Source organism: Eptatretus burgeri, chromosome 6, assembly GCF_056783735.1.
Source record: "Eptatretus burgeri isolate ZD-2024b chromosome 6, Ebu_testis_v1, whole genome shotgun sequence".
In the NCBI taxonomy this organism is placed as follows: domain Eukaryota; kingdom Metazoa; phylum Chordata; class Myxini; order Myxiniformes; family Myxinidae; genus Eptatretus; species Eptatretus burgeri.
Window position 1 is genome coordinate 96,492,963 of NC_140966.1, and position 23,282 is coordinate 96,516,244.

At 48.4% G+C, this 23,282-nt stretch overlaps 1 protein-coding gene across 2 annotated transcripts in view; it reads left to right on the forward strand.

Annotated features, from left to right (window-relative positions):
- The window catches only part of LOC147025399 (protein kinase C alpha type-like), a 325,473-nt gene that overhangs the window by 162,250 nt on the left and 139,941 nt on the right, over positions 1-23,282 (forward strand). For both annotated transcript variants that reach the window (XM_085886367.1, XM_085886366.1), the window contains exons 9-12: positions 4,663-4,809; positions 4,928-5,101; positions 6,253-6,344; positions 17,854-17,916. In XM_085886367.1, the coding sequence (XP_085742493.1) occupies positions 4,663-4,809; positions 4,928-5,101; positions 6,253-6,344; positions 17,854-17,916 (476 nt within the window). The remainder of the gene's footprint in view (positions 1-4,662; positions 4,810-4,927; positions 5,102-6,252; positions 6,345-17,853; positions 17,917-23,282) is intronic.

Sequence of the window (23,282 nt, forward strand, 5' to 3'; positions counted from 1 at the left end):
TTCAGAGTTGTTAAAAAAGGCCCTTTTCAGGGAACAAGTAATGGGTTAGCGACTGCAGCTGTTCTGCAGCAATGGAAGTAAATTAAGCCTTGAAAGTTGATGCAAATAATTCTGACAGGTGTCCCAACTTTTGTTGATTAGTTACAAACCCTCTGTCTGTATAAAAGCAGTGTTGGAACAGACTGTGTTGCTTCACCCTCTGAAGCATTATTAGGACAATATTGCACTGCAGGAAGTAGTATATTGCTATCATCATGGTGAGAAAAAGACAATTAACAAAGGAAGACAGACAGACGATGATACCCCTCAAAAGTGTGGGTCTTTCCTTTAAAGAAATTGCAAAGAAGCCAAGGTGTCAGTGAGTCGTTTCCCACAACATCAAAAGACACTTGGAAACTGGAGGAAACTCTGACAGGAAGAGGTCTGACAGACCCAAAGCCACAACACAATCAGAAAACAAGTTTCTCAGAGTCAAGAGCTTGCGTGATAGGCGGCTCACAGGACAGCTGCTTCAAGCACAGCTTAACACTGGTCTAAGTAAGGAAGTCTCAGTTTCAACTGTGAAGAGAAGACTTCGAGCTGCAGGTTTGACAGGTCGAGTGGCAGTAAGAAAGCCGTTGCTAAGATGGCAAAATAAGAAAAAGAGTCTTGCCTGGGCCATGAAGCACCGCCAGTGGACTACTGAAAACTGGAAGAAGGTCTTCTGGACCGATGAATCAAAATTTGAAATCTTCGGTTCATCATGCAGGGTTTTTGTACACCGTCAAGTCGGTGAAAGGGTGGTTCCTCTGTATGTGACACCAACTGTCAAATATGGAGGAGGAAGCATGATGATCTGGGGCTCTTTTGCTGGATCCAGAGTTGGAGACTTGCAGAGTGACTGGCACCCTGAACCAAAAGGGCTACCACAGCATTTTGCAGCGCCATGCAATATCCTCTGGTCTACGCCTAGTTGTGCAGGGGTTCATCCTCCAGCAAGATAACCACCCAAAACATACCTCCAGGCTATGTCAGAACTACCTTAGAAGAAAAGAACAAGACAGTAGGCTTCAAATCATAGAATGGCCAACACAGTCTCCAGACTTAAACCTCATCGAGCTGGTTTGGGATGAACTGGACAGAAGGGTAAAAGCAAAGCAACCTACAAGTACAACACATTTGTGGGAACTTCTACAACAGTGTTGGGAAGAACTTTCCGAACAATATTTGATTTACATTGTAGAAAGAATGCCACGAGTATGTTCGGCTGTAATATCTGTAAAAGGTGGCTACTTTGAGTCAAAAATTTTAGATTAAATTTTCTTCAACAAAACAATTCCATGATTTATTTTTTATCTGCAATTGTTTATTTGTTCTATGCTTTAATTTCAGAGTACATTGAAGCATTAAACTGCTTAAATTTCAGTAAAAACTGGAAAAATGGGGATGTTATAAAACTTTTGACTGGTCGTGTATATACAATATATGTACATCTATCTATAATTCCAGCAATCTCTGTGTCTATCTGTCTGTCTGTTTGTCTGCGACCGTCGTTTCTCGACGACCGCCGGCCCGATCCGATTGAAACTTGCCAGGAATATTGCCGGGGACCCGCGGATGTGCCTTTTCGAGGTTTGATGTCAATCGGACGAGCGGTTCCCAAGTTACGGCCATTTTACTGCTTTTTCAGTGTTGAAAAGGTGTATATAAGGCAGCTGAAGGTGTCGTTCCACCTTCTCACCTTATTATGCCAATTTTTTCCCAAATTATTAATAACCAGACGACCACCGGTCCGATCGGATTGAAACTTGCCAGAAATATTGCCGGGACCCGCGGATGTTTTTTCGAGGTTTGATATCGATCGGACGAGCGGTTCCCAAGTTACGGCCATTTATTTACCAAACCAATGACAGGACACAGTGCTATGACGTCACGAATGACGTCACGATTAATGTTTATTTAATTTTTATTATTTTTTTTTTGAAGGATTGACGTCACAATTATTCTTCTTCGTTTGGTATGACGTCACAATCGACCCTGGGGACCTGGGTATGTGCCTTTCTCTGGGTATGTGCCATACCTGGGTATGTGCCAAGCTCCCAAGGTTTGATTATTATTCAAATTATGAATTAATCCCAAGGTTTGAATTTTCCTGAGGGAAACAGCTGTTTCCCAAGGGTTTGAAAGCTGTTTTTTCCCAAGGTTGGAATTAATCGTTGTGCTTGGTAGACATTTGTGAATACATTTACAGAGAGAGGGACGAGAGAGGGGGAAAAAGGAGGAGGGGGAGAGAAGGGTGAGAGAGGGGGTGAGGGGGGGCAAGAGAGGGGAGGGAGAGAGGAGGGGGACAGAGGAGGGGGAGAGAGGGGCGAGAGAGAGGAGGGGGTGAGAGGGGGTGGCAAGAGAGGGGAGGGAGAGAGGAAGGGGGGAGAGAGAAGGGTGAGAGGAGGGGGAGAGAGAAGGGAGAGAGGAGGGGCAGAGAGGAGGTGGTGAAAGGGGGAAAGAGAGGGGAGAGAGGAGGGGGGAGAGAGAAGGGCGAGAGAGGGGTGAGAGCGGGGGCAAGAGAGGGGAGGGAGAGAGGAGGGGGGACAGAGGAGGAGGAGAGAGAATGGCGAGAGAGGGGGTGTGAGAGGAGCGGGAGAGGGGAGAGAGGAGGGGGAGAGAGGGGCAAGAGAGGAGGGGGCAGGGGAGGGGAGAGAGGGGGAAGAGGGGGGCAAGAGAGGAGGGAGAGAGGGGGCGAGAGCGGTGGGGCATGAGAGGAGGGGGGGGGAGAGAGGGCGAGAGAGAGGGGGCGTCACAATTCTTCTTCGTTTGATATGACGTCACAATTGATGCTGGGGACCTGATACTGCAGGCATGAAGCTGCACATACTGGCACACACCTACGGGCACGCACCTACGGGCCCGCACTAGTATATACAATATATATAGTTGTTTTTTTTAATGTAAATTGAGGGTGGAATTTTTGATGACCCCCCTTCCTCAATGTTCTGAATTTTTATTTCACTCATTTTTGCCAACTCATCTTCTCCCCCTTCTTCTCCACCTGCCCCAATCATACACCTGCTGTGGGCCCTTATGTACGTGATTACCCCACACACGTCGCACAAATCAGGGTTAAGCAATTGGTTCACTCTGCCTGTCTGCAGACGTCGGTCCATGATCGAGGAACTACTTAACTCCAATTGAATTTTATGTTTTAAACACTAGAACACCAATTGTAACACAAACTTGCAGCCTTGCAGTTCATTGGCTCCGTGTTTGGCAAATTGTACGGAATCTCGAACCGATCGTGGATGCGCACACAGGAGTGAGGTAATTGTTCCACTCTGTCTGCCTCTCTGGCAGTCAAACAAAATCGAAAATCATTCCAAACAGGAAACGTACTGTTTTTAAGGATGTCATGAAGGACACAAACAACAGGCACGGATAACTAATTGGACGTGTTAAACAAGGTGGTGTAAAAGACGGTGGTAATCAACGGTGGTAAACTTCCAATTCATTGTTTTTTTTTTTGTTGTTTTTTTTTCCTACACTCGAGTTTTTATTTTATTTCATTTAAATTATATATTTGAACACTGCAGAACACAAATCGCCATGTTTGCACTTCCAAAAACCAACAGTTTAGTCAAACTTGGGGAGAAGTTACGCTGTCTCGACTAATCAAAATAGCCGCACGCTTCGAGGGCGGAGTCACAGTTGAGAGTCAGACAAAATGGCGGTGCCTAGCGATGCAACTACAGAGCTAACTTAATCCAATATATCTGTTTGTTCCGTCCATCTTTTTCTCAATGGTCGTTCCAAAATGGTCAGGTTTCTCCAAAATATTTTGCAGAAGGCTCAGCTCTGGACTGTCCCGTTTGACCCATCGGCTTCATGTGGTTGCCATTGTGACAATTCACAAACAAAGCTAATATAGATCATGCTCAGAAACACAAAGCAAGAGTTTAACAGACGATGCCCGTGTCCTTTTTCTCAAGAATGTGTGATGTGAAGTGTTCCATGAACTTCAGTTCCTCAGTTTTCCATCCATAGCTTAAAAAATTCCAAAGAAATCTGTGTAAGGTGCCACCTGTACAGTACATGCGTTTTCTTTATCTTTGACTTGTTGATTATGCAACAGAGGAGCAGGGCATTGCAGCACACCTACAGAGCAACACTGGAGTTTTAAACCTTCTAATCACGTACAGGACTTGGTGAGAAGGTGGTAACCAGGTTACTAACTGACCCTCTTCTAACCTTAAAATTCACCTTTTTTGTATACCTTGTTGAGGCTCGTATGAGAGCGAACACACAACGTACAGCAAGGGTGGCATGAGACAAGAGGGGCACGAGTGGGAAGGACAAAACAGTGGGGAACAGAGACATTAGGAGATCTGTGGAAGGGGAGAGGGATGGGGCATGGTACGTGGGGTAAACAAGGTGGACATTACAGGGACTTTTAGGAGGGAAAGCAGGGAATTTGAAAGAGGTGGGTTTGGGGTGGATTAACGGGGATTAAGTTTTATTTATTTATTTATTTAAATAGGAGGAGATAGAATGTTGGTGTGAGGTTTTGAAATCCATATGTATATAGAAAATATATATATATATATTTGTTTTTAATTTACCTTTGTAAGTGCAACAAACTGAAGCATCGGCTACCAGGGAATCTTTCCTTAGGTCCAGCTTAACTCTTTGCAGAGATCACAAATTGGCCGCAGCAGCAAGGGGAAACAGAGCCCAGCAGAAAATCAACCGAGTGAGAGTCGATCGTTGAGTGGTCTGGATCGTGTTAAGCTGGAAGACTTCACTTTCCTCACAGTGTTGGGAAAAGGGAGCTTTGGCAAGGCAAGACCTCCTATAAACTCCATTGAAAGATCTGAGTTCTACAAACAATGGAATATGGTCCTTGCTTTGTTTTGCTGCGCCGATTCTACCAAATTCTCGTTCCTTTTGGGGCCTGCAGGTGATGCTTGCCGAGCAGAAAAATACACAACAGCTGTACGCCATCAAGATCCTGAAGAAGGACGTAGTTATCCAGGATGATGATGTGGAGTGCACCATGGTGGAGAAGCGTGTTCTTGCCCTTTCCAACAAGCCACCGTTTCTCACAGCATTGCATTCTTGCTTCCAGACGAATGTATGATCGGTGTTTGTTGGCCTGGATTATTGGGAATTGTGCTTTGTTGCAGTTGTACAAAACTTCACCAAAAACGCCATGTTGTGAGATTATTGGCTTTGTTTCGTCATACAGTCGTTTAATCTCATTATTTTCACTGGTCGTTGAATGCCGACTCTTTAAATGTTCGTTAGACGAGAAGCCGCTGAAGCAGTAGTAGTTGTACTTTACATGCCTCTCGTCTTTCTACTTTCCTCAATTGACTGCACAATTGACCTCTCACCTGGTTTGAATCTCCCATCATATGTGACTCTTCATCCCATCTTGGCTCTGCGCTGTTATTCACTGTGCACTCCCTCAGCTCCGCTTACCCCTCCCGCCTTCCTTCGTCCACGACCATCCTGATAACCTTCTTGTGGTTGTTCGTGTGAGCCTTGCCTGTGCACTTGCAAGGCAAGCGATGTGATCCATTGTACACACCACCTACCTTCAAGCCAATTACTAACACTGCAACATCATTACCCGCGAGAAACCAAAACATCGCAAATTGCACAAGCACACGCCGTGTGAGCACAATTTATTTCGGAATCAAATTCAGATTGGAATTGCCATTTGATGAGACATAAAAACGAAACGAACACTCCCTAGGTGGTGGTTCTAGGGTTTTGCTCTGCATTGTTCACATTTTATTATTTACGATTGGGTTTCTCGATCCTCATTTGATAGCAACGAGAAGTTTCGGTCGAACCGGCTGGAGCAGTGTGCATTCTTGTAATGACGCTAAGCGTCATCCATCCATCCATTAACACTGTTTAGATTACTCAATATCAACATTTGCGTTCCTTCTTTGTGCCGTGCTTCAGGTTGAGTGGCAATTCTAATTTGCATTGAAAGCTTTTGCTCGAAGCAAGGCTATTTCTGCTGCCATTGCTCTCCTCAAATGTAGCCATACGTATGTCATTTTGCAGCAACTGACATGCCAGATAATTTAGCGTTTCCATTTTGTTTTTCTTCCCCCTCCCTACCCTTGTTGGCCATTGTTTAAACCTCAACGACGAAGCATTTCGGACACTTGATTTGGGGATTTTGATTTTGGAGAATTCGGAGATTTGAAGTGCTTCACCCCTCTTGTCACCACCACTCGTTTTCATTTTTGTTTCATTCCTGTGTAGGACCGGCTGTACTTTGTGATGGAGTTCGTGAATGGAGGTGATCTCATGTACCAGATTCAGCAGGTCAGGCGCTTCAAGGAGCCCCATGTTGTGTGAGTTTGTCCGCTCGCTGAAGAATGGCGTCTTGTAGTTGTTGTAATTTCAAAATGCCACGCCTGATTTGTTGTCACTGCCACCCTCCCTTCCTGGTCATTAAAGATCTGTACGAGCAAAAGCATGTGGTTAAAAATACCACCGTAAAAAAACCCCTCAAAAATAAGGAAGCCTTTTATTCTTGCACTGGTTGAAAAAGATTTTTTTTTTGAATGTTCAACAAGGAATGTCTTGCATTATTTATGCACCTGGCAGTTAAAGAAAATAAGAGAGTGAAATGAGTTTATTAGCGTATTGATTTATTTTTAAAATTTGATTGGGTAAACTTATCATGGATCATATGTATATACAGTACATATATATGGTTGAGAATAGTTCTCCTCCTCTTCCCTTGATAACGGGTGAGGTGCGATGGCACGAACCTTCTGCTCTGCCTTGACCATGATACTCCTCCACAGCCCTCTGTCCTCAGCCAATTCCCTCCACTCTCGAACCACTTCCACCTTACTGCTTTCCCTCCTCACACAATCCTCCTATCTCAACCATGATCTACCTCTTTTCCTCCTACCTTGTACCCTCAACCTATCCACTCTCTTTACATTCTCTCTCTTCCCCCATCTGCACCAAGTGTCCAGCCCATCTCAGCCGAAATTTCGTCAAGCTCATCTGCACACTAATCTCCCTCAGTTCATCCATCCTCCTTATATCCACTCTCTTCACTCTTGCAATCCTCCTCACCCACTTGGTCTCACAAACCTCTGCCTCTGTTGTCTCTCTATCAGTGACACTGCCTCCAGGCCGTAAAGGGAGGCCAGCATTACATATGACATCATAAGCTTCCCTCTAAATTTTCTTGATTTATTTTGTCTGCCATTATTCCCTCCATCCTCCTCTATGCATTCGCACTCACTTGAATCCTCCTCCGGACCTCTGCCTTGGACTTACCATCCCCAGTTACTGTTCTTCCCAGATACTCAAACCTCCCTGCCTGACCTCCTTCCCCTCTAACCTGATATTCATTTATTTTATCTGCTGACCAACCTACATCACCTCGGTCTTCTTCATACTCATCTTCAGCCCAAGCTTCCCAAATGCCTCCTTCCACTCCCCCAGTACCTCCTGCATCTCCCACTCACTCTCCACCACAACAGCTAGATCATCCACGTACAGCATCCTCCCCATACGACCCCTGAAGCTCATCTTCCTGCTTACCAGCTCCATCACCATGACAAACACGAGTGGGCTGAGAGCGCTTCCCTGCTTCAAACTGATGTTGACACTGAACTCCTCAGGCATCCCAGGACCGACCAAAACTCTTCCCTTCCTTGCCTTGTACATCCCTTCCACCAACCTGACTCATGCTTCCGGCACTCCCATCCATCTCGGTGTCACCATCACCATCTCTGTTAGAACAGTGTCGTCGGCCTTCTCCAGGTCCACAAATCCCAATGCCATTTCACCTTGCATTTCCTACCTCTTCTCCACCAGCTGTTTCAGCATGAATATCCCATCCGTCATCTTCCTACCCCTTCTAAACCCCTGCTGCTCTTCTCTGATCTCCATCTCCACATTCTTCCTTATCCTCCCATACAGAATCCTCTCCAGTACCTTCATTACAAGACTTAGGAGCGTAATGCCCCTGTACTTCCCCAGATCGTGAACATCGCCCTTCCCCTTCCATGTCGGTACAATTAACCCTGTCCTCCAGTCCTCTGGAATTGAACCCTCTCTCATACATATATTCAACAGCCTCTTCGTCCAACTGACTCAGACTTCTGCTGTAATTATCATCTTTGTACACACCTCATCAATGCCTGCCGCTCTTCCCTTCATCCTTTTCAATGCCGTCCGCACTTCCTCCTCGGTGATCTCCACCAACTCCACTTTCCCCTGTACATAACACAGTACTTCCAGCTCACCATTGCTTTATTCCTGGTTCAACAGCTCTTTGAAATACCATTCCCACACCTTCAACACCACCCCCTCTCTGTCACTAGCCTCCCACCACCAACCTTAATCACTGCCCCCTTTCTTGTCCTTACCATCATCTTCCTGCCACCATCCTCTTCCAACTTGTTGGACACCTCTTCCATATCATTCCTCACCTTATCCACAGCTCTCCTTGCTGATTTCTTCTTCTGCCCATACAGGTGCAGCAACCCCGCATCCGGCTGCATCCCCCTATCCTTGATCCTCTCGATTCTCTTCCTAACCTCCTCTGTTCACCAACTGCCTTTGCTACCTCCTCCGTCCACCATACCTGGTTTCTATCCCTTGACGATGCACCATTTCCTGACGTCCTTCCACACTAGACTTCTGCAAAACCCCTAAACACCTTTTCGTACTTCTTCCACTCCTCCAAACTTTTCGCTTCTTCATTAAGTTGCTCATACCGAGCTCTCAATCTCTCATTGTACTCTATGAGGACGTTTCTCTGACACTTTCCCCACCTAATAATCTTCCAACGTCGGCCATCAGCCGTAAGCTGTATCGTGCAGTTTCGTTCCACTCATCAGGGGGGGGGGGGGTAGACAAAACCTTGATAATATGATAGTATATATCCAAATACATACGTATCCAAAAGTTCTCCACTCAAATAGCTGCAGTTATTATGTATTTTCATCTTGAAAATCGATGTATTCCCCACACTCTCTCATTTGAATTTTCTCCACTCGGATCACGTGTGGGCCACGTGACGCCTCGACAGCCAATAGATCGGCTGACATCGTATGCAAATTAAGTCAGACTGCGTACCTACCAACCCTACCGATTCGCGCGGTAGCCTACCGATTTTCTATAGCTCCCAACGAATACCGATTTTATTAGTATAGTCAGACATACCGCATTTGGAAATTATTATTGGAAAAAAATAAATAGTTGTGTTTTTTTCAGTTTTGCGTTCGTTTCTCACTGCCAAGATCGTATTACACGCGGCTGCTTCTACATTCTACAAAACTCGTGCCTGACCTTGATTTCTTATCTCGTCAGCGATTGGTTATTGCTTCCAAACTAAGCATGACCAATGGGACGACAGGAAACAGCGGGAATTCATTTCAAGACAACGCGCCATTTTCCATTCATGATCAAAGACTGCAGTTAACAGAGAGGACTCATCGCTTCAGTGCACGACAACAATGCAAACACCTGAAAAGAAAAAAACCACCCCCATGCTGGGTCAACAAGTTTTAGCCAAGTTGGACAACAGAGTTCAAGTGTATCAAGACTTCGCGTGAGGGAGACGGACATGCCTTCTGTGATATGTGTCGATCAGACTTCTCCATCAGTCATGGGGGATACAAGCCGTCAATGATCAGGACAACCAGAGGTCGAACAGGTTGCTATTTATCGGTTTCCAGGCAATGCAGCTCATTGTGAAGAACGCCCGAGAGGGGACCAGTGGAGTGACGAAATTCAGAGCAGAGGTCCGAATGTTCTACGTTGGTTCCCTGACCTACATGACGGACAAATTCCCATTCCAGGACCCTTTGATCAGGGATGCGGTCATCGTGGACCCAGCATCCTCCAAGACGGCTTCCATGCAGAGCCTACTTACACTGGTTGAACAGCTCCCTGCATCTGTTGCCCCAGAAGAGAACAGAGATGCGCTGTGCAGAGAGTTCTGCACATATCAGTCAGATGTCACCCTGCCAGCATATGACCAAGATGAGAGGGTGGATGTGTTTTGGGCAGCCATGGAGAAGATGAAGGACCCTGCCACTGGCACCAGCCAGCCCATTTACCTGTCGCTCTGTAGACTGGCCAAACACGTCCTGCTGATCCCTCACAGTAACACCTACTGCGAGTCCCTTTTCAGCATGGTCAAGAAAATGACAACTGATCAGAGGAGCACGTTGGGACGCGGCAAGGAAGGTCACGCCAAGTCAAGCGTGTACGAGGACAGCCATGGCGTCAGAAACACTCTGTGTCGTTTGCTGGCAGGGAAGATTAACATCTTAAAGCCGGATGGAGTCAGCTGCTTCTCGTGGAAGCCAGATGCCGACCTTCGTAAGAAGGCCAAATCTGCCACCTACCAGGCTCTGAATAGCTAAATGTGCATCTTAACTGTTCAAACCTGAAAACTGTAAATATGTGTGAAACTGCAAATATGTTATGAAACCAGAGTGGCCAGTCATTTCATTCATAAAGATGTATCAGTGAGTTTATGTAAACTCTTGTGTACATGTATGTGCCCATACATGTAGAGCTTGGACAGTGAGTAATTTATGGAAACGTGACTAATGATGAGGATGTCTTCGAAAAATAAAGATTAGTGAGTAGATCAAACATGTTAAGTTTTCTCTTTTTCACTCTAAAAATATGTTGATATATTTCAGCTAACTGTGGTCTCAAAATGCAGGAGATTGCACCATTTTGCTGCATTTTTTTTGAAAAATTTACGGGGGGGGCATGCCCCCGGACCCCCCTAGGGACGCGTGCCACTGCGTCGCACGCCAGCCTGCCGCTTTTCCTTCAAAAAGGGTTGGCAAGTATGAGACTGTCATGTGACCAGCTAATTTGTCCAAGATGGCAGCTTCCTACAAGGAGGAAATCACCGGCAGCTGATCGACGATTTATCGGTAATTTTTGATGAATTGTGAGGACGCTCCCCAGTGTATTATTCACCAGGACAATGTAGCGATCGAAGAAGTCAAACGTTTTACGTCTGTAAGATGGGATAAATGGAGAGAAAGTATCAACAAATGGCTCGTCTTCGACGGTCACGAACGACGTCTAGCTGAGAGTGCACGAGTGTATATTGAGTGGGAAGAAATCCCTCGTCATCTGGGCTATCACGACACTTGCTACCGTCGCTTCATCAATGCAAAAAGAACACGTGGGGCTGAGAAACGTTGTTCACAAACCATGCATGATGACTCTGCGATTGTTGATGATTGCATGTATGAACCATCGCCAAAAAAACTGCGCTCTGCATCGAACATGACTGGACATGTTGTATATGTGCAACTCCTACAAAAAGCCAAAATTAGGTTACCCCACTTTCCCTATTGTAGTAGTCGGGGCCGTCTCGGGGCTGATGCGGTGACGGGTAAGGAGACTGGGTCCCCACCCCGTGAGGTCTGGAACGTCCTCAACACGAGAGCCGAACTACATGGGTGAAAAAATATATAAATATAATTGAATCAACTCTCCGCGACACATGATACCCCCTGGTGCCCCATTACATCGACTCAACCCTGCGGGGCTGGACCAAGGCCACCCTGACGGTGGCGAGGCAAGGGTTGCTCTTCCCAGACGAAGACGCCACACGACTGGCGATGCGGCAAAGTCAATCCTCGTGCTGGCTGGGTGCACCTCAAGTGTCGATCAGCGCCGGTTCGGCTGCCCAGTTGTCTGCTCCACCGGCCGTATGTATGTAATGTCCGGCCGTGGCTAACCAGCTATATATAAAGCTGTCTGAGGCAGGGTCAATGGCGTTCATTCGGTGGGTCGATGCGCTGGCGTTGCACAATGGTTAGTCCTCCCGCGCAAGCACTCCGTGTACAATAGACCCATGATCGAAGTGAGTCCTCCCGCGCCGGCACTCTCGGTGAAACGTTGTTCGTGACCGTCTAAGACGAGCCATTTGTTGACACTTTCTCTCCATTTATCCCATCTTACAGGCGTAAAACGTTTGACTTCTTCGTTCGCTACATTGTCCTGGTGAATAATACACTGGGGAGTGTCCTCACAATTCATCAAAAATTACCGATAAATCGCCGATCAGCCGCCGGTGATTTCCTCCCTGCAGGAAGCTGCCATCTTGGACAACTTAGCTGGTCACATGACAGTCTGACGAAATTTGCATACAATGTCAGCCGATCTATTGGCTGTCGAGGCGTCACGTGGCCCACACGTGATCTGAGTGGAGAAAATTCAAATGAGAGCGCAGGGAATGCATCGATTTTCAATTTGAAAATACACAATAACTGCAGCTATTTGAGTGGAGAACTTTTACATGCATATGTATTAGGATATATACTATCATATCATCAAGGTTTTGTCTACCCCCCCCACCCCCCGATGAGTGGAACGAAACTTGATTTTCAGGCACTTCCTGAGCCATGGCTGATGGCCTAACCCCCTGCTCCAAACCTGCCTCATTTTCTTCATCCATACCACAAACACAACAAGCTTGTGCTGGGTGGTAACATGCTCTCCCAGCACTGTCTCACAATCCTTAACCCTCCACAAAGGATTTGGTGGTGGCTTACTTACCACCACCAAACCTAGTTCTGTTCTATGTTGTCCACTCCTGCAGGACATATTTTGGATTTCCTGCTTTTGAAAGAATGAACCAACTCTGGCCATCTCATTCCTTGCCACCAGATCCACCAGCACTTGACCTTCTCTATTCCTCTTTCCCCAACACCGCCCCAACTCATCCAGACCCAAGCCGTCCGGAGACGAACGCTGCCCTGACATAACCACCGTCCGGATATGTCCAGAGAGAGAGAGAGAGGGGGGGGGGGGAGAGTGAGAGAGGTGTGGGAGGAGGGCATTGCACTGTTTTGAGAGGGGGTTTAGCACTGATGTGACAAAGAGCGAGAGGGGAAGCGGTAGGAGAGTTGGCAGAGAAAATATGTTGTGTTTTATGAGCAACACATACACACTTGCCTGGTGTTGGCTTAATGGTTTGAGTGGTGGCATTGGTATCCTAAGGTCCTGAGTTCAAATCCAGTTTGGCTGTTGAATTGATACCAGGTGGGGTTGACTCAGGCTGCCTTCCTTCCAAGGTTGGCAAAATGACTACCAGCTTGCTGGTATCCTGCGTCGGAGTGGCGACCTGTCCAGGATTATGCCCAATCGCTCAGTTCACTACTCAGGCAGCACCAATGCTCTGCACACAGTATGGTCCCAATGGAGGGATGAACACACACACACACACACGAACCACTCGCTCAGGGCGACGGAGCGTGCGATGGAGCACGGGCCACTCGCTCAGGGCGACGGAGCATGGACCACTCGCTCAGGGCGACGGAGCACGGACCACTCGCTCAGGGCGACGGAGCACGGGCCACTCGCTCAGGGCGACTGAGCACGGGCCACTCGCTCAGGGCGACGGAGTACAGGCCACTCGCTCAGGGCGACGGAGCACGGGCCACTCGCTCAGGGCGACGGAGCACGGGCCACTCGCTCAGGGCGACGGAGCACGGGCCACTCGCTCAGGGCGACGGAGCACGGGCCACTCGCTCAGGGCGACGGAGCACGGGCCACTCGCTCAGGGCGACGGAGCACGGGCCACTCGCTCAGGGCGACGGAGCACGGGCCACTCGCTCAGGGCGACGGAGCACGGGCCACTCGCTCAGGGCGACGGAGCACGGGCCACTCGCTCAGGGCGACGGAGCACGGGCCACTCGCTCAGGGCGACGGAGCACGGGCCACTCGCTCAGGGCGACGGAGCACGGGCCACTCGCTCAGGGCGACGGAGCACGGGCCACTCGCTCAGGGCGACGGAGCACGGGCCACTCGCTCAGGGCGACGGAGCACGGGCCACTCGCTCAGGGCGACGGAGCACGGGCCACTCGCTCAGGGCGACGGAGCACGGGCCACTCGCTCAGGGCGACGGAGCACGGGCCACTCGCTCAGGGCGACGGAGCACGGGCCACTCGCTCAGGGCGACGGAGCACGGGCCACTCGCTCAGGGCGACGGAGCACGGGCCACTCGCTCAGGGCGACGGAGCACGGGCCACTCGCTCAGGGCGACGGAGCACGGGCCACTCGCTCAGGGCGACGGAGCACGGGCCACTCGCTCAGGGCGACGGAGCACGGGCCACTCGCTCAGGGCGACGGAGCACGGGCCACTCGCTCAGGGCGACGGAGCACGGGCCACTCGCTCAGGGCGACGGAGCACGGGCCACTCGCTCAGGGCGACGGAGCACGGGCCACTCGCTCAGGGCGACGGAGCACGGGCCACTCGCTCAGGGCGACGGAGCACGGGCCACTCGCTCAGGGCGACGGAGCACGGGCCACTCGCTCAGGGCGACGGAGCACGGGCCACTCGCTCAGGGCGACGGAGCACGGGCCACTCGCTCAGGGCGACGGAGCACGGGCCACCCGCTCAGGGCGACGGAGCACGGGCCACCCGCTCAGGGCGACGGAGCACGGGCCACCCGCTCAGGGCGACGGAGCACGGGCCACCCGCTCAGGGCGACGGAGCACGGGCCACCCGCTCAGGGCGACGGAGCACGGGCCACCCGCTCAGGGCGACGGAGCACGGGCCACTCGCTCAGGGCGACGGAGCACGGGCCACTCGCTCAGGGCGACGGAGCACGGGCCACTCGCTCAGGGCGACGGAGCACGGGCCACTCGCTCAGGGCGACGGAGCACGGGCCACTCGCTCAGGGCGACGGAGCACGGGCCACTCGCTCAGGGCGACGGAGCACGGGCCACTCGCTCAGGGCGACGGAGCACGGGCCACTCGCTCAGGGCGACGGAGCACGGGCCACTCGCTCAGGCCGACGGTGCACGCGCCACTCGCTCAGGGCGGCGGAGCACGGGCCACTCGCTCAGCGCGGCGGAGCACGGGCCACTCGCTCAGCGCGACGGAGCACGGGCCACTCGCTCAGGGCGACGGAGCACGGGCCACTCGCTCAGGGCGACGGAGCACGGGCCACTCGCTCAGGGCGACGGAGCACGGGCCACTCGCTCAGGGCGACGGAGCACGGGCCACTCGCTCAGGGCGACGGAGCACGGGCCACTCGCTCAGGGCGACGGAGCACGGGCCACTCGCTCAGGGCGACGGAGCACGGGCCACTCGCTCAGGGCGACGGAGCACGGGCCACTCGCTCAGGGCGACGGAGCACGGGCCACTCGCTCAGGGCGACGGAGCACGGGCCACTCGCTCAGGGCGACGGAGCACGGGCCACTCGCTCAGGGCGACGGAGCACGGGCCACTCGCTCAGGGCGACGGAGCACGGGCCACTCGCTCAGGGCGACGGAGCACGGGCCACTCGCTCAGGGCGACGGAGCACGGGCCACTCGCTCAGGGCGACGGAGCACGGGCCACTCGCTCAGGGCGACGGAGCACGGGCCACTCGCTCAGGGCGACGGAGCACGGGCCACTCGCTCAGGGCGACGGAGCACGGGCCACTCGCTCAGGGCGACGGAGCACGGGCCACTCGCTCAGGGCGACGGAGCACGGGCCACTCGCTCAGGGCGACGGAGCACGGACCACTCGCTCAGGGCGAGGGAGCACGGGCCACTCGCTCAGGGCGACGGAGCACGGGCCACTCGCTCAGGGCGACGGAGCACGGACCACTCGCTCAGGGCGACGGAGCACGAACCACTCGCTCAGGGCGACGGAGCACGGGCCACTCACTCAGGTCAAGTTGTATCATGCAATGCATGAAATCGCTCCGTGCTCCTCATTTGAAAACTATTGTACTTCCAAAAGCAATGTATGCAGCAATTCGTAGCTATGATGAGCAAGCATTTCTTCATATGAGTGAGGAAAGTGAAAAAAAACACAAAAACCTTTGTCGTTCAGAAATCGTTGCGGCCTGTTCCAAGTCGAGGCATGGTTGAGCAGGCCAAAAAACATGGTGGCTTCCGACCCCAGCGAGGTCACCCAGGAAACGCCTGAACACCCCAGAGAGCAAGGTTGCTGAGGATCGCCTGATGAAGGATATAATTAAATAAGGCCATTAATTATCTGAAAAAGGGGTGTTTTAATTAACCCAAACACCCAATTTTCACTCTAGCACTTCCTTGGAGTTTTCTTTGTGTGCTTGCAAAGTTTTCAGGCTGCTCGGTTTTATGGTTTTGGAGTTACGTAGGACTCACACTCGCACTCATACACACTCACACACACACACATTGATATTTATTCATGTAGATATATGAGGGGTAGTCAAGAAGTACCTTTAAAATGTCGATATAAAATCGAGAGTGCAATGTGTGTAGTTGTAGACAACATATGTTATGTCTATTTGTAAGAGTCATGATTTGCCAGTTTTAGTTCTGGCAACATTGAGTGTGTGACGTCAGTCGAGCAGTTCCAAGATGGTGGCTCCCTTAGAAGCATGCACCATGGAGGAGCAACGTTCTGTCAACCATTTCTTGGGAAGTGAGGGTGTGAATCCCAGTGAAATCCATCGCAGAATGAAGATGCAATATGGTGACGCATGTTTACAGCTGCAGCAGGTGTTCGACTGGGACAGGAAGATTAAAAGTGGAATTCTTTCAGTTCGGGTGTGAGTTGTCGCGGCACCCACCTTGCAGACACTTTTCGGACCCCCAGCATGTTGTGAATGATCTGGTGTGCTGCGCTATGGCTAATGTTCAATTCGGAGACCACTTCATCCAACGCAGTGCGAAGGTTTTCCCTTAGCATGCGCTCAACTCCTGCAACCATTTCTGGAGTGTCAGCTCTGTGAGGCCGGCCCGAGCGAGCAGCGTCTGCCACACTGGACACTCCACTTTTAAACTTCCTGTCCCAGTTTTATTTGTCCCCCAAAAATCCAGAGGACAATGTTCCCCCAAATTTGCTGTTTATATTATTTTCACATGTTGAAGGTGAACATCACAATAACAACTTCAAATTCTTAATGAAATTTATGTTCAAATCTGAAATAACATCGTTTTAGCCGATTGGCCGTCGTATGCCAGTTGCCCCCCCCCCCTTTTTCAGCGGTTTAGGAGAGGAGCTTGGTTTGCCCCTCTGTGGCTTTGCTGTTCAACAGTGAATCTCTGTATGGAATCAAACCATTTGCATTTGAATATTTACATTCCAAATGCAGAATGGAAAGTAATACACAAAGGATCCACAGTCTCCACAGTACTACACTGAGTGTAAGGAATGGTCATAGGCTCCTGCACGACCTATAACAATGCAATGAGGAGGCCATTTGGCCCGTCATTGCCGTGATGCACTCCCGAGTTAATATTTTTGCTCCAGCTTAAAACATTGATCTTGATGTTTCACTAAAGTCCAATGACCCAATCTTGATTGGGTGATCCAACTTGTTTGTTCCAACAAAACTCTCTTTGCAGGCCAAGTCCTCGATTTACAAACAAATTTCAGACCAAACAGCAGGCATTGTTGTGCACAAAGAAATATTTTGTTCAGACTGGCTTGAACTTGGAGGTGATGACATGATAGTTCATTCAGCTGAAATTGCCTTCGATGCTTGTGAACCACAGCTCAAAGTGGTGGGAACGAATGCTGAGATGCTCCATCACTTTTAACAGGCTGCCATAGACCAAGCTCTATTGAGGCCCATATTCAGGCTTAATGTTACAGTGTGGTGGCCTGTGAGACGAGTCGGCTTCCGCGACGTGGCTGAACACCTCATGTCAGTCTGTAATGGGCAAAAGGCTCTCAGGGAGCTGATGACAATGAGGAGATGCTTCATCATTTTGCAGATCCACCCACACAATGTGTTTTCCTTGCTCTTCTTACTTTTCACTTAACCCCCCACTGATGCAACCTCATTTTGTGTCCTTATTATTATAATTGATCTTGCTGCATTCTGTCTCCCCATTCCCTCCCCCCCCCCCCCATCACAGTTTCTATGCAGCTGAAATTGCTGTGGGGTTACTCTACTTGCACGGAAAGGGAATAATTTACAGGTAAATTTTCTTTGGAAATGTTTCAACCCTCCCCACCCCCTCATTATCCGTGTGCAATGCCGCATGCGACTTGTCGATTACATTGCTTTGTGTATGTTGTGCAAATCTGATTCATTAGACCTGCTGAAACTGTCACATATAGCTCCATAACTGTGAGATTTCCCACCGCCTTGGGGACATACACATGGGGAGCATGTGTGTGTGTGGGGGGTGGGGGGGGGGTATCGTCACCAAGCTGGTACTTTGACAGAACTTGTGGAAATGTTCCTGCTGTCTCCTTTTTCATTCACTATAGGCATGCTATGCCCTTTGAAACCTTGTACACGAAGCAGTTGCCAAGGCTGAAGCATTTTTCTGGCTTTCACTCGAATTGTCGTTATTAGAAATCCAGACACAATCGGTCTGGTTTATTAAATTACCTAATTAAGGTTCACCATCTCACGCACTTCTCACTTTAATGCATTGAAGTTCACGTCCTCCAGTTCTGCCAAGACCAGCAGGTTAAGTCGATTTCAGGCGTGATTGTGGAATTGGAGGAAAGTGCCATTTCCTGGCACCACAGCCTCTCGGTTCAGTTTCCCTTCTACAAGGCATGCTTCCAAAGACAACCCATGCAAATTGTGCTGAGCATAGGACATTGTAGCTTTTTGGTATTTCCCTTTTGTACACCGCTCCTTCCCAATTCCATATCCAAGCATTGCATGACGTCATGGCCGGGCGCAGAAGGAAGGGACTACTCAATTTTTACTCCGTTTGTTCGTTGGGTAGTCGATCTCGTCGAAAAAAAATTAGATTTGTTCTACCCTTATTATCAGTATTTAAAATGGCGATTTCAGTTAATACAATGGCGATTTCGATGAAACTTGGTTGGTGGGTTCATACCATGACCTAGTTGTGTGCAAATGAGAACCGTTGCTATGGACCCATCCGTTGCCAAGCAAAGGGACTTTGAAATTTTTGAAAAATCATAAAAAAAATATTTTTTCGAAAATCAAAAATCGGGCCCCGAGCGACTGTGGGCAGTACATTCAGCCATATTGTCAAAAATTTCCAGCCGGATCCTATGAAAACTGTAGGAGAAGATAGATTTTGAATGAACCCTGGTCGAAAACAATAAAAAAACGAAGTTTGTTATATCTCAGAGACGATGAGTCAGATATACATGAAACTGGTATGGTAGGTTCATGGTATGTCCTAGTTATGTGTGAGAGAACCATTGCTATGGACCCCTCCGTTGCTTTGCAACGGCCGAAAAACCTCTAAATGTGGGGGTATTTTAAAGAAAAAACAATCTGCAACATTAACCCTTGAAGCTGGAATCATGAATTTTCTTGTGCTTATTCCTCAGGTCATTCCCCCATCGAACGGGCCCATTGCATCAGGTTATATTGGGTAGGCGACTACCCATGTCCGCCTACCGGCTTGTTTTCTTGTTTGTTTGTCTGGGTGATATCTCAGACATCCTTTGAGCTCGGAAGCTGAAATTTGGGGATAAAAGTGAAGATATGGTTTTGCAAAAACTGTGTTTCTTATGTTTGGATCAATCAATTAATTGATTAGTTACTTAATTATCATAGATTTCTTAATTGTTTATTTTATTTTTCATCCGAGCATTATCTCAAGCACCTTTTGAGCTCGGAAGCTGATATTTTGACACAACGGTGAACAAGTGATTTGGCTATAAAGGGTATTTTTGATTGATTGATTATTCATTTTTTGATTAATTACTTGATTTTCAAAAAGTTACAGATTCAGATGAAAGTGTTGCTTTTGGTATGCTCTTAGCCAGTTGATTAAGAAATTAGTTATTTTATGATTATTTATTTATTTTAATAACACAATTAATTTTTGTACACTGCTCCCTCCCATTTCTATCTCCATGTGCTGTATGGTGACATCGCCGGGTGCCGAAGGCTCCCCAGCAATGTTGCGCTGGAGGATTTGTTGTTTATTTATTTGGCATGGGGGCAGTGTACCTTGCATATACCTCTACTTGTTTGAATTTCTTTTTTTTTAAATATTTATTTTTTTATCATCGAGGTCAAAACGATAGACGTACGACACCATTAAACAGCTTTGGATATCTTGAACACTCGACTGGTGTGCAATAAGCAAACTTTGAATTATTTCTTTTCTTCTTTATTTTTGTTGTCCTGTGATGTCTTTGTCCTACGCATAGTTCATTTACGAGTTATGCCATGGGTTTTAATCACTGCTGGACAAAAAATAAGATTTTAGAATGGATGTATGAGGAGGATTTGAAGCTCTTTCCCCAACCTCAAATGATGCACCTGCATCTGTGAATGTTGGCATGGATGTATGTAGTTCTTTCCTGTGCTTGTGTATCGGTGTCACCATGCATGGTTGAGTTTCCTGATGCCATTAAAACGGAAGCCATGTGTTGCACATAAAGTGTGTCTGATGGAAAAGAGAAGGTACGTTGGCAAATAAGGTGCAATTAGTGTGGCAATGAGCTTGTATATTGCAAAGTTATTGATGCAATCAGTTGACGTGGCTGCTATGATGGGATTGCCCAAATAATGTTTAGGCCTGTCAAAAAACATAATGCAGGTGGATTGGCAGATTGGAACTTCGAACATACGTTCTATCACCCCGATTGTAATGCTTTAGGTAAAAGGTCTAGTCGATCGCAGAATTGAGTTTACCATATTACTGATTTGCTTACTGTCATGCCTTACGGCATATCGAGCCTCATAAGGAACTTCCACCACTTTCATCTGTCCTGGGCCCAGTCCAGGCGGTTTTCCATCCAGGTGGTTTCGGGCTCCCTCCCTTCAACCTTTAGGCTTCCAATGTATCACTGTTTTTGTGCCGTTGTTTTCCATGCATAATCCATCTCCACAACCTTATTTTAATTTCCTCCATGTTGTTATATTATTTCCAGTCCTTTCTTCTTGCTCACTCTCGATTGAGTGAACTGTATACTGACTTGTTATTTACTGATATGTTTGGTAAATATCAATATTCTCACACTGTGTTTTCATTTTGTAAAATAGAATCATGGCATCTCGTACCAAAGACTTGGCCGGAGCAGAAGGCTTCAGTGAAGAAGACACCCAAACTCTTGTTAAATTCATGTTGATTCAGATGGAAATTCCTGTGGATGAAATCCACCAACAAATGTTTTACAAATAAAATATCCACCAAGCTCAGGGGAAGATGCTTCACATCTCCTGTGGAGGTTAGCAGAGCCACATCCACTCCAATAAGGACACTTCAGAACGAATACTTTTGTAATGAGATCAATAGAGTTGGTGAACCAACTTTTTATCTCAACGAAGTACATCGAGGAGGACTGAGATGTAGAAATTAATACATTTTGATAATGCTATCTTGTGTAGGTAGGGGGTAGGGGGATGGTGACATAACGTTTGGGATGACCCTCGTGCAATGTTCCTCGCTGGGTTCATGATTCATTTGCGATAAAAGGACGCTCTGTTGAGCTTTTACGAGTCTGGGGCACAACATATGGATTTTGGTTTAATCTCGCTCTGGCACAGAGCTGCAGCATGATATCAATTCCTGTTTCCACAGTTTGTGCATTTCCTAATTTCGTCTCCACAGGATTTTGTCCAAATTTGAGCGAGAGCTCAGAATGTCATCAGCCATGGCTTAGGAATCACTCTGGCGTGGCTCAAACCACAATTTCATTTCAGCGTTGCTGCTTTCTTTGAGCTTGAAAATGAATGACTTTCATCAGTTGTGTGGAAATGCATGAACAACATTGATTTATTACGGGATGCCAAACCTTCCATATTTTAGAAAATTGATCTCGGTTTTTTTTTATCGGTTTATTTTCAGCTTCAACATAGTATAAAGAAGGTGTGAATCCTGCAGTCCAAATGATGAATTTTTTGATTGAGTAAAACAGAACTGAAGCAAAAGCCAAAGATGTGGTTTAATTATCCGGCATGTGGGCTCGTTAAAATATTTTTTAAACCTGATGGAAAAATTTAATTTTGAAAATTCTCAGAATTCCTTTGTTAGGATTATGACTGGCAGGATAGTTCAGAAATCGCCAAGGCAAAAATGCTACAATTACAACAATAGTATATGAGTTGTACTCTCATATACTATAGTTGGTAACAGGTCTGTGGAGTAGTCTGTGGAGAATTACTTCAGGAAAGGAATGCTATTTTTGCTGGGGAGTACTCACCTTTAAGCTTTCAAAACTGAGTTTGAATCTCGACACAGCCATAAACCTTCATCCTGGGGTTCCACGTACAGGGCAATGCATCAATGTGTGTGCCATCGCTTGAGTGGATGTTGACCCAGAGGACACGTCTGTTGAGACTTGTCGTTGGTGGACATTAATGATCTCACTGTGTCATTCGCAAATATAGGTGAGTTATCGCTGGCACCCCGAACAAATTAAAAATTCCTGCCCTGGCTACCACTGGAAAGGCAATGGCAAACTAACCAGTGATACCAAAGCACCGACAGCACAACGGAATCACCCACGGCATGACGGAATCACCCATGGCATGACTCAACCACCCACGGCATGACGCAACCACCCACGGCATGACGCAACCACCCACGGCATGACGCAACCACCCACGGCATGACGCAACCACCCACGGCATGACGCAACCACCCACGGCATGACGCAACCACCCACGGCATGACGCAACCACCCACGGCATGACGCAACCACCCACGGCATGACGCAACCACCCACTGCATGACGGAATCAAACTCTGCATAACAGAATCACCAACTTCATGACGGAATCACCCACTTCATGACGGAATCACCCACTGCATGACGGAATCACGCACTGCATGACGGAATCACCCATGGCATGACGGAATCACCCACGGCATGACGCAACCACCCACGGCATGACGCAACCACCCACTGCATGACGCAACCACCCACTGCATGACTGAATCACCCACACCATGACTGAATCACCTACACCTTGACTGAATCACCAACACCATGACTGAATCACCCACACCATGACTGAATCACCCACAGCATAACGAACCACCCACAGCTAAACGCAATCACCCACAGCATAACGCAATCACCCACAGCATAACGCAATCACCCACAGCATAACGCAATCACCCACAGCATAACGCAATCACCCACAGCATAACACAATCACCCACAGCATAACACAATCACCCACAGCATAACTGAACCAACCACAGCATAACACAATCGCACACCATAACGGAACCACCCGCAGCATAACGGAACCACCCGCAGCATAACGGAACCACCCGCAGCATAACGGAACCACCCGCAGCATAACCGAACCACCCGCAGCATAACACAATCGCACACCATAACGGAACCACCCGCAGCATAACGGAACCACCCGCAGCATAACG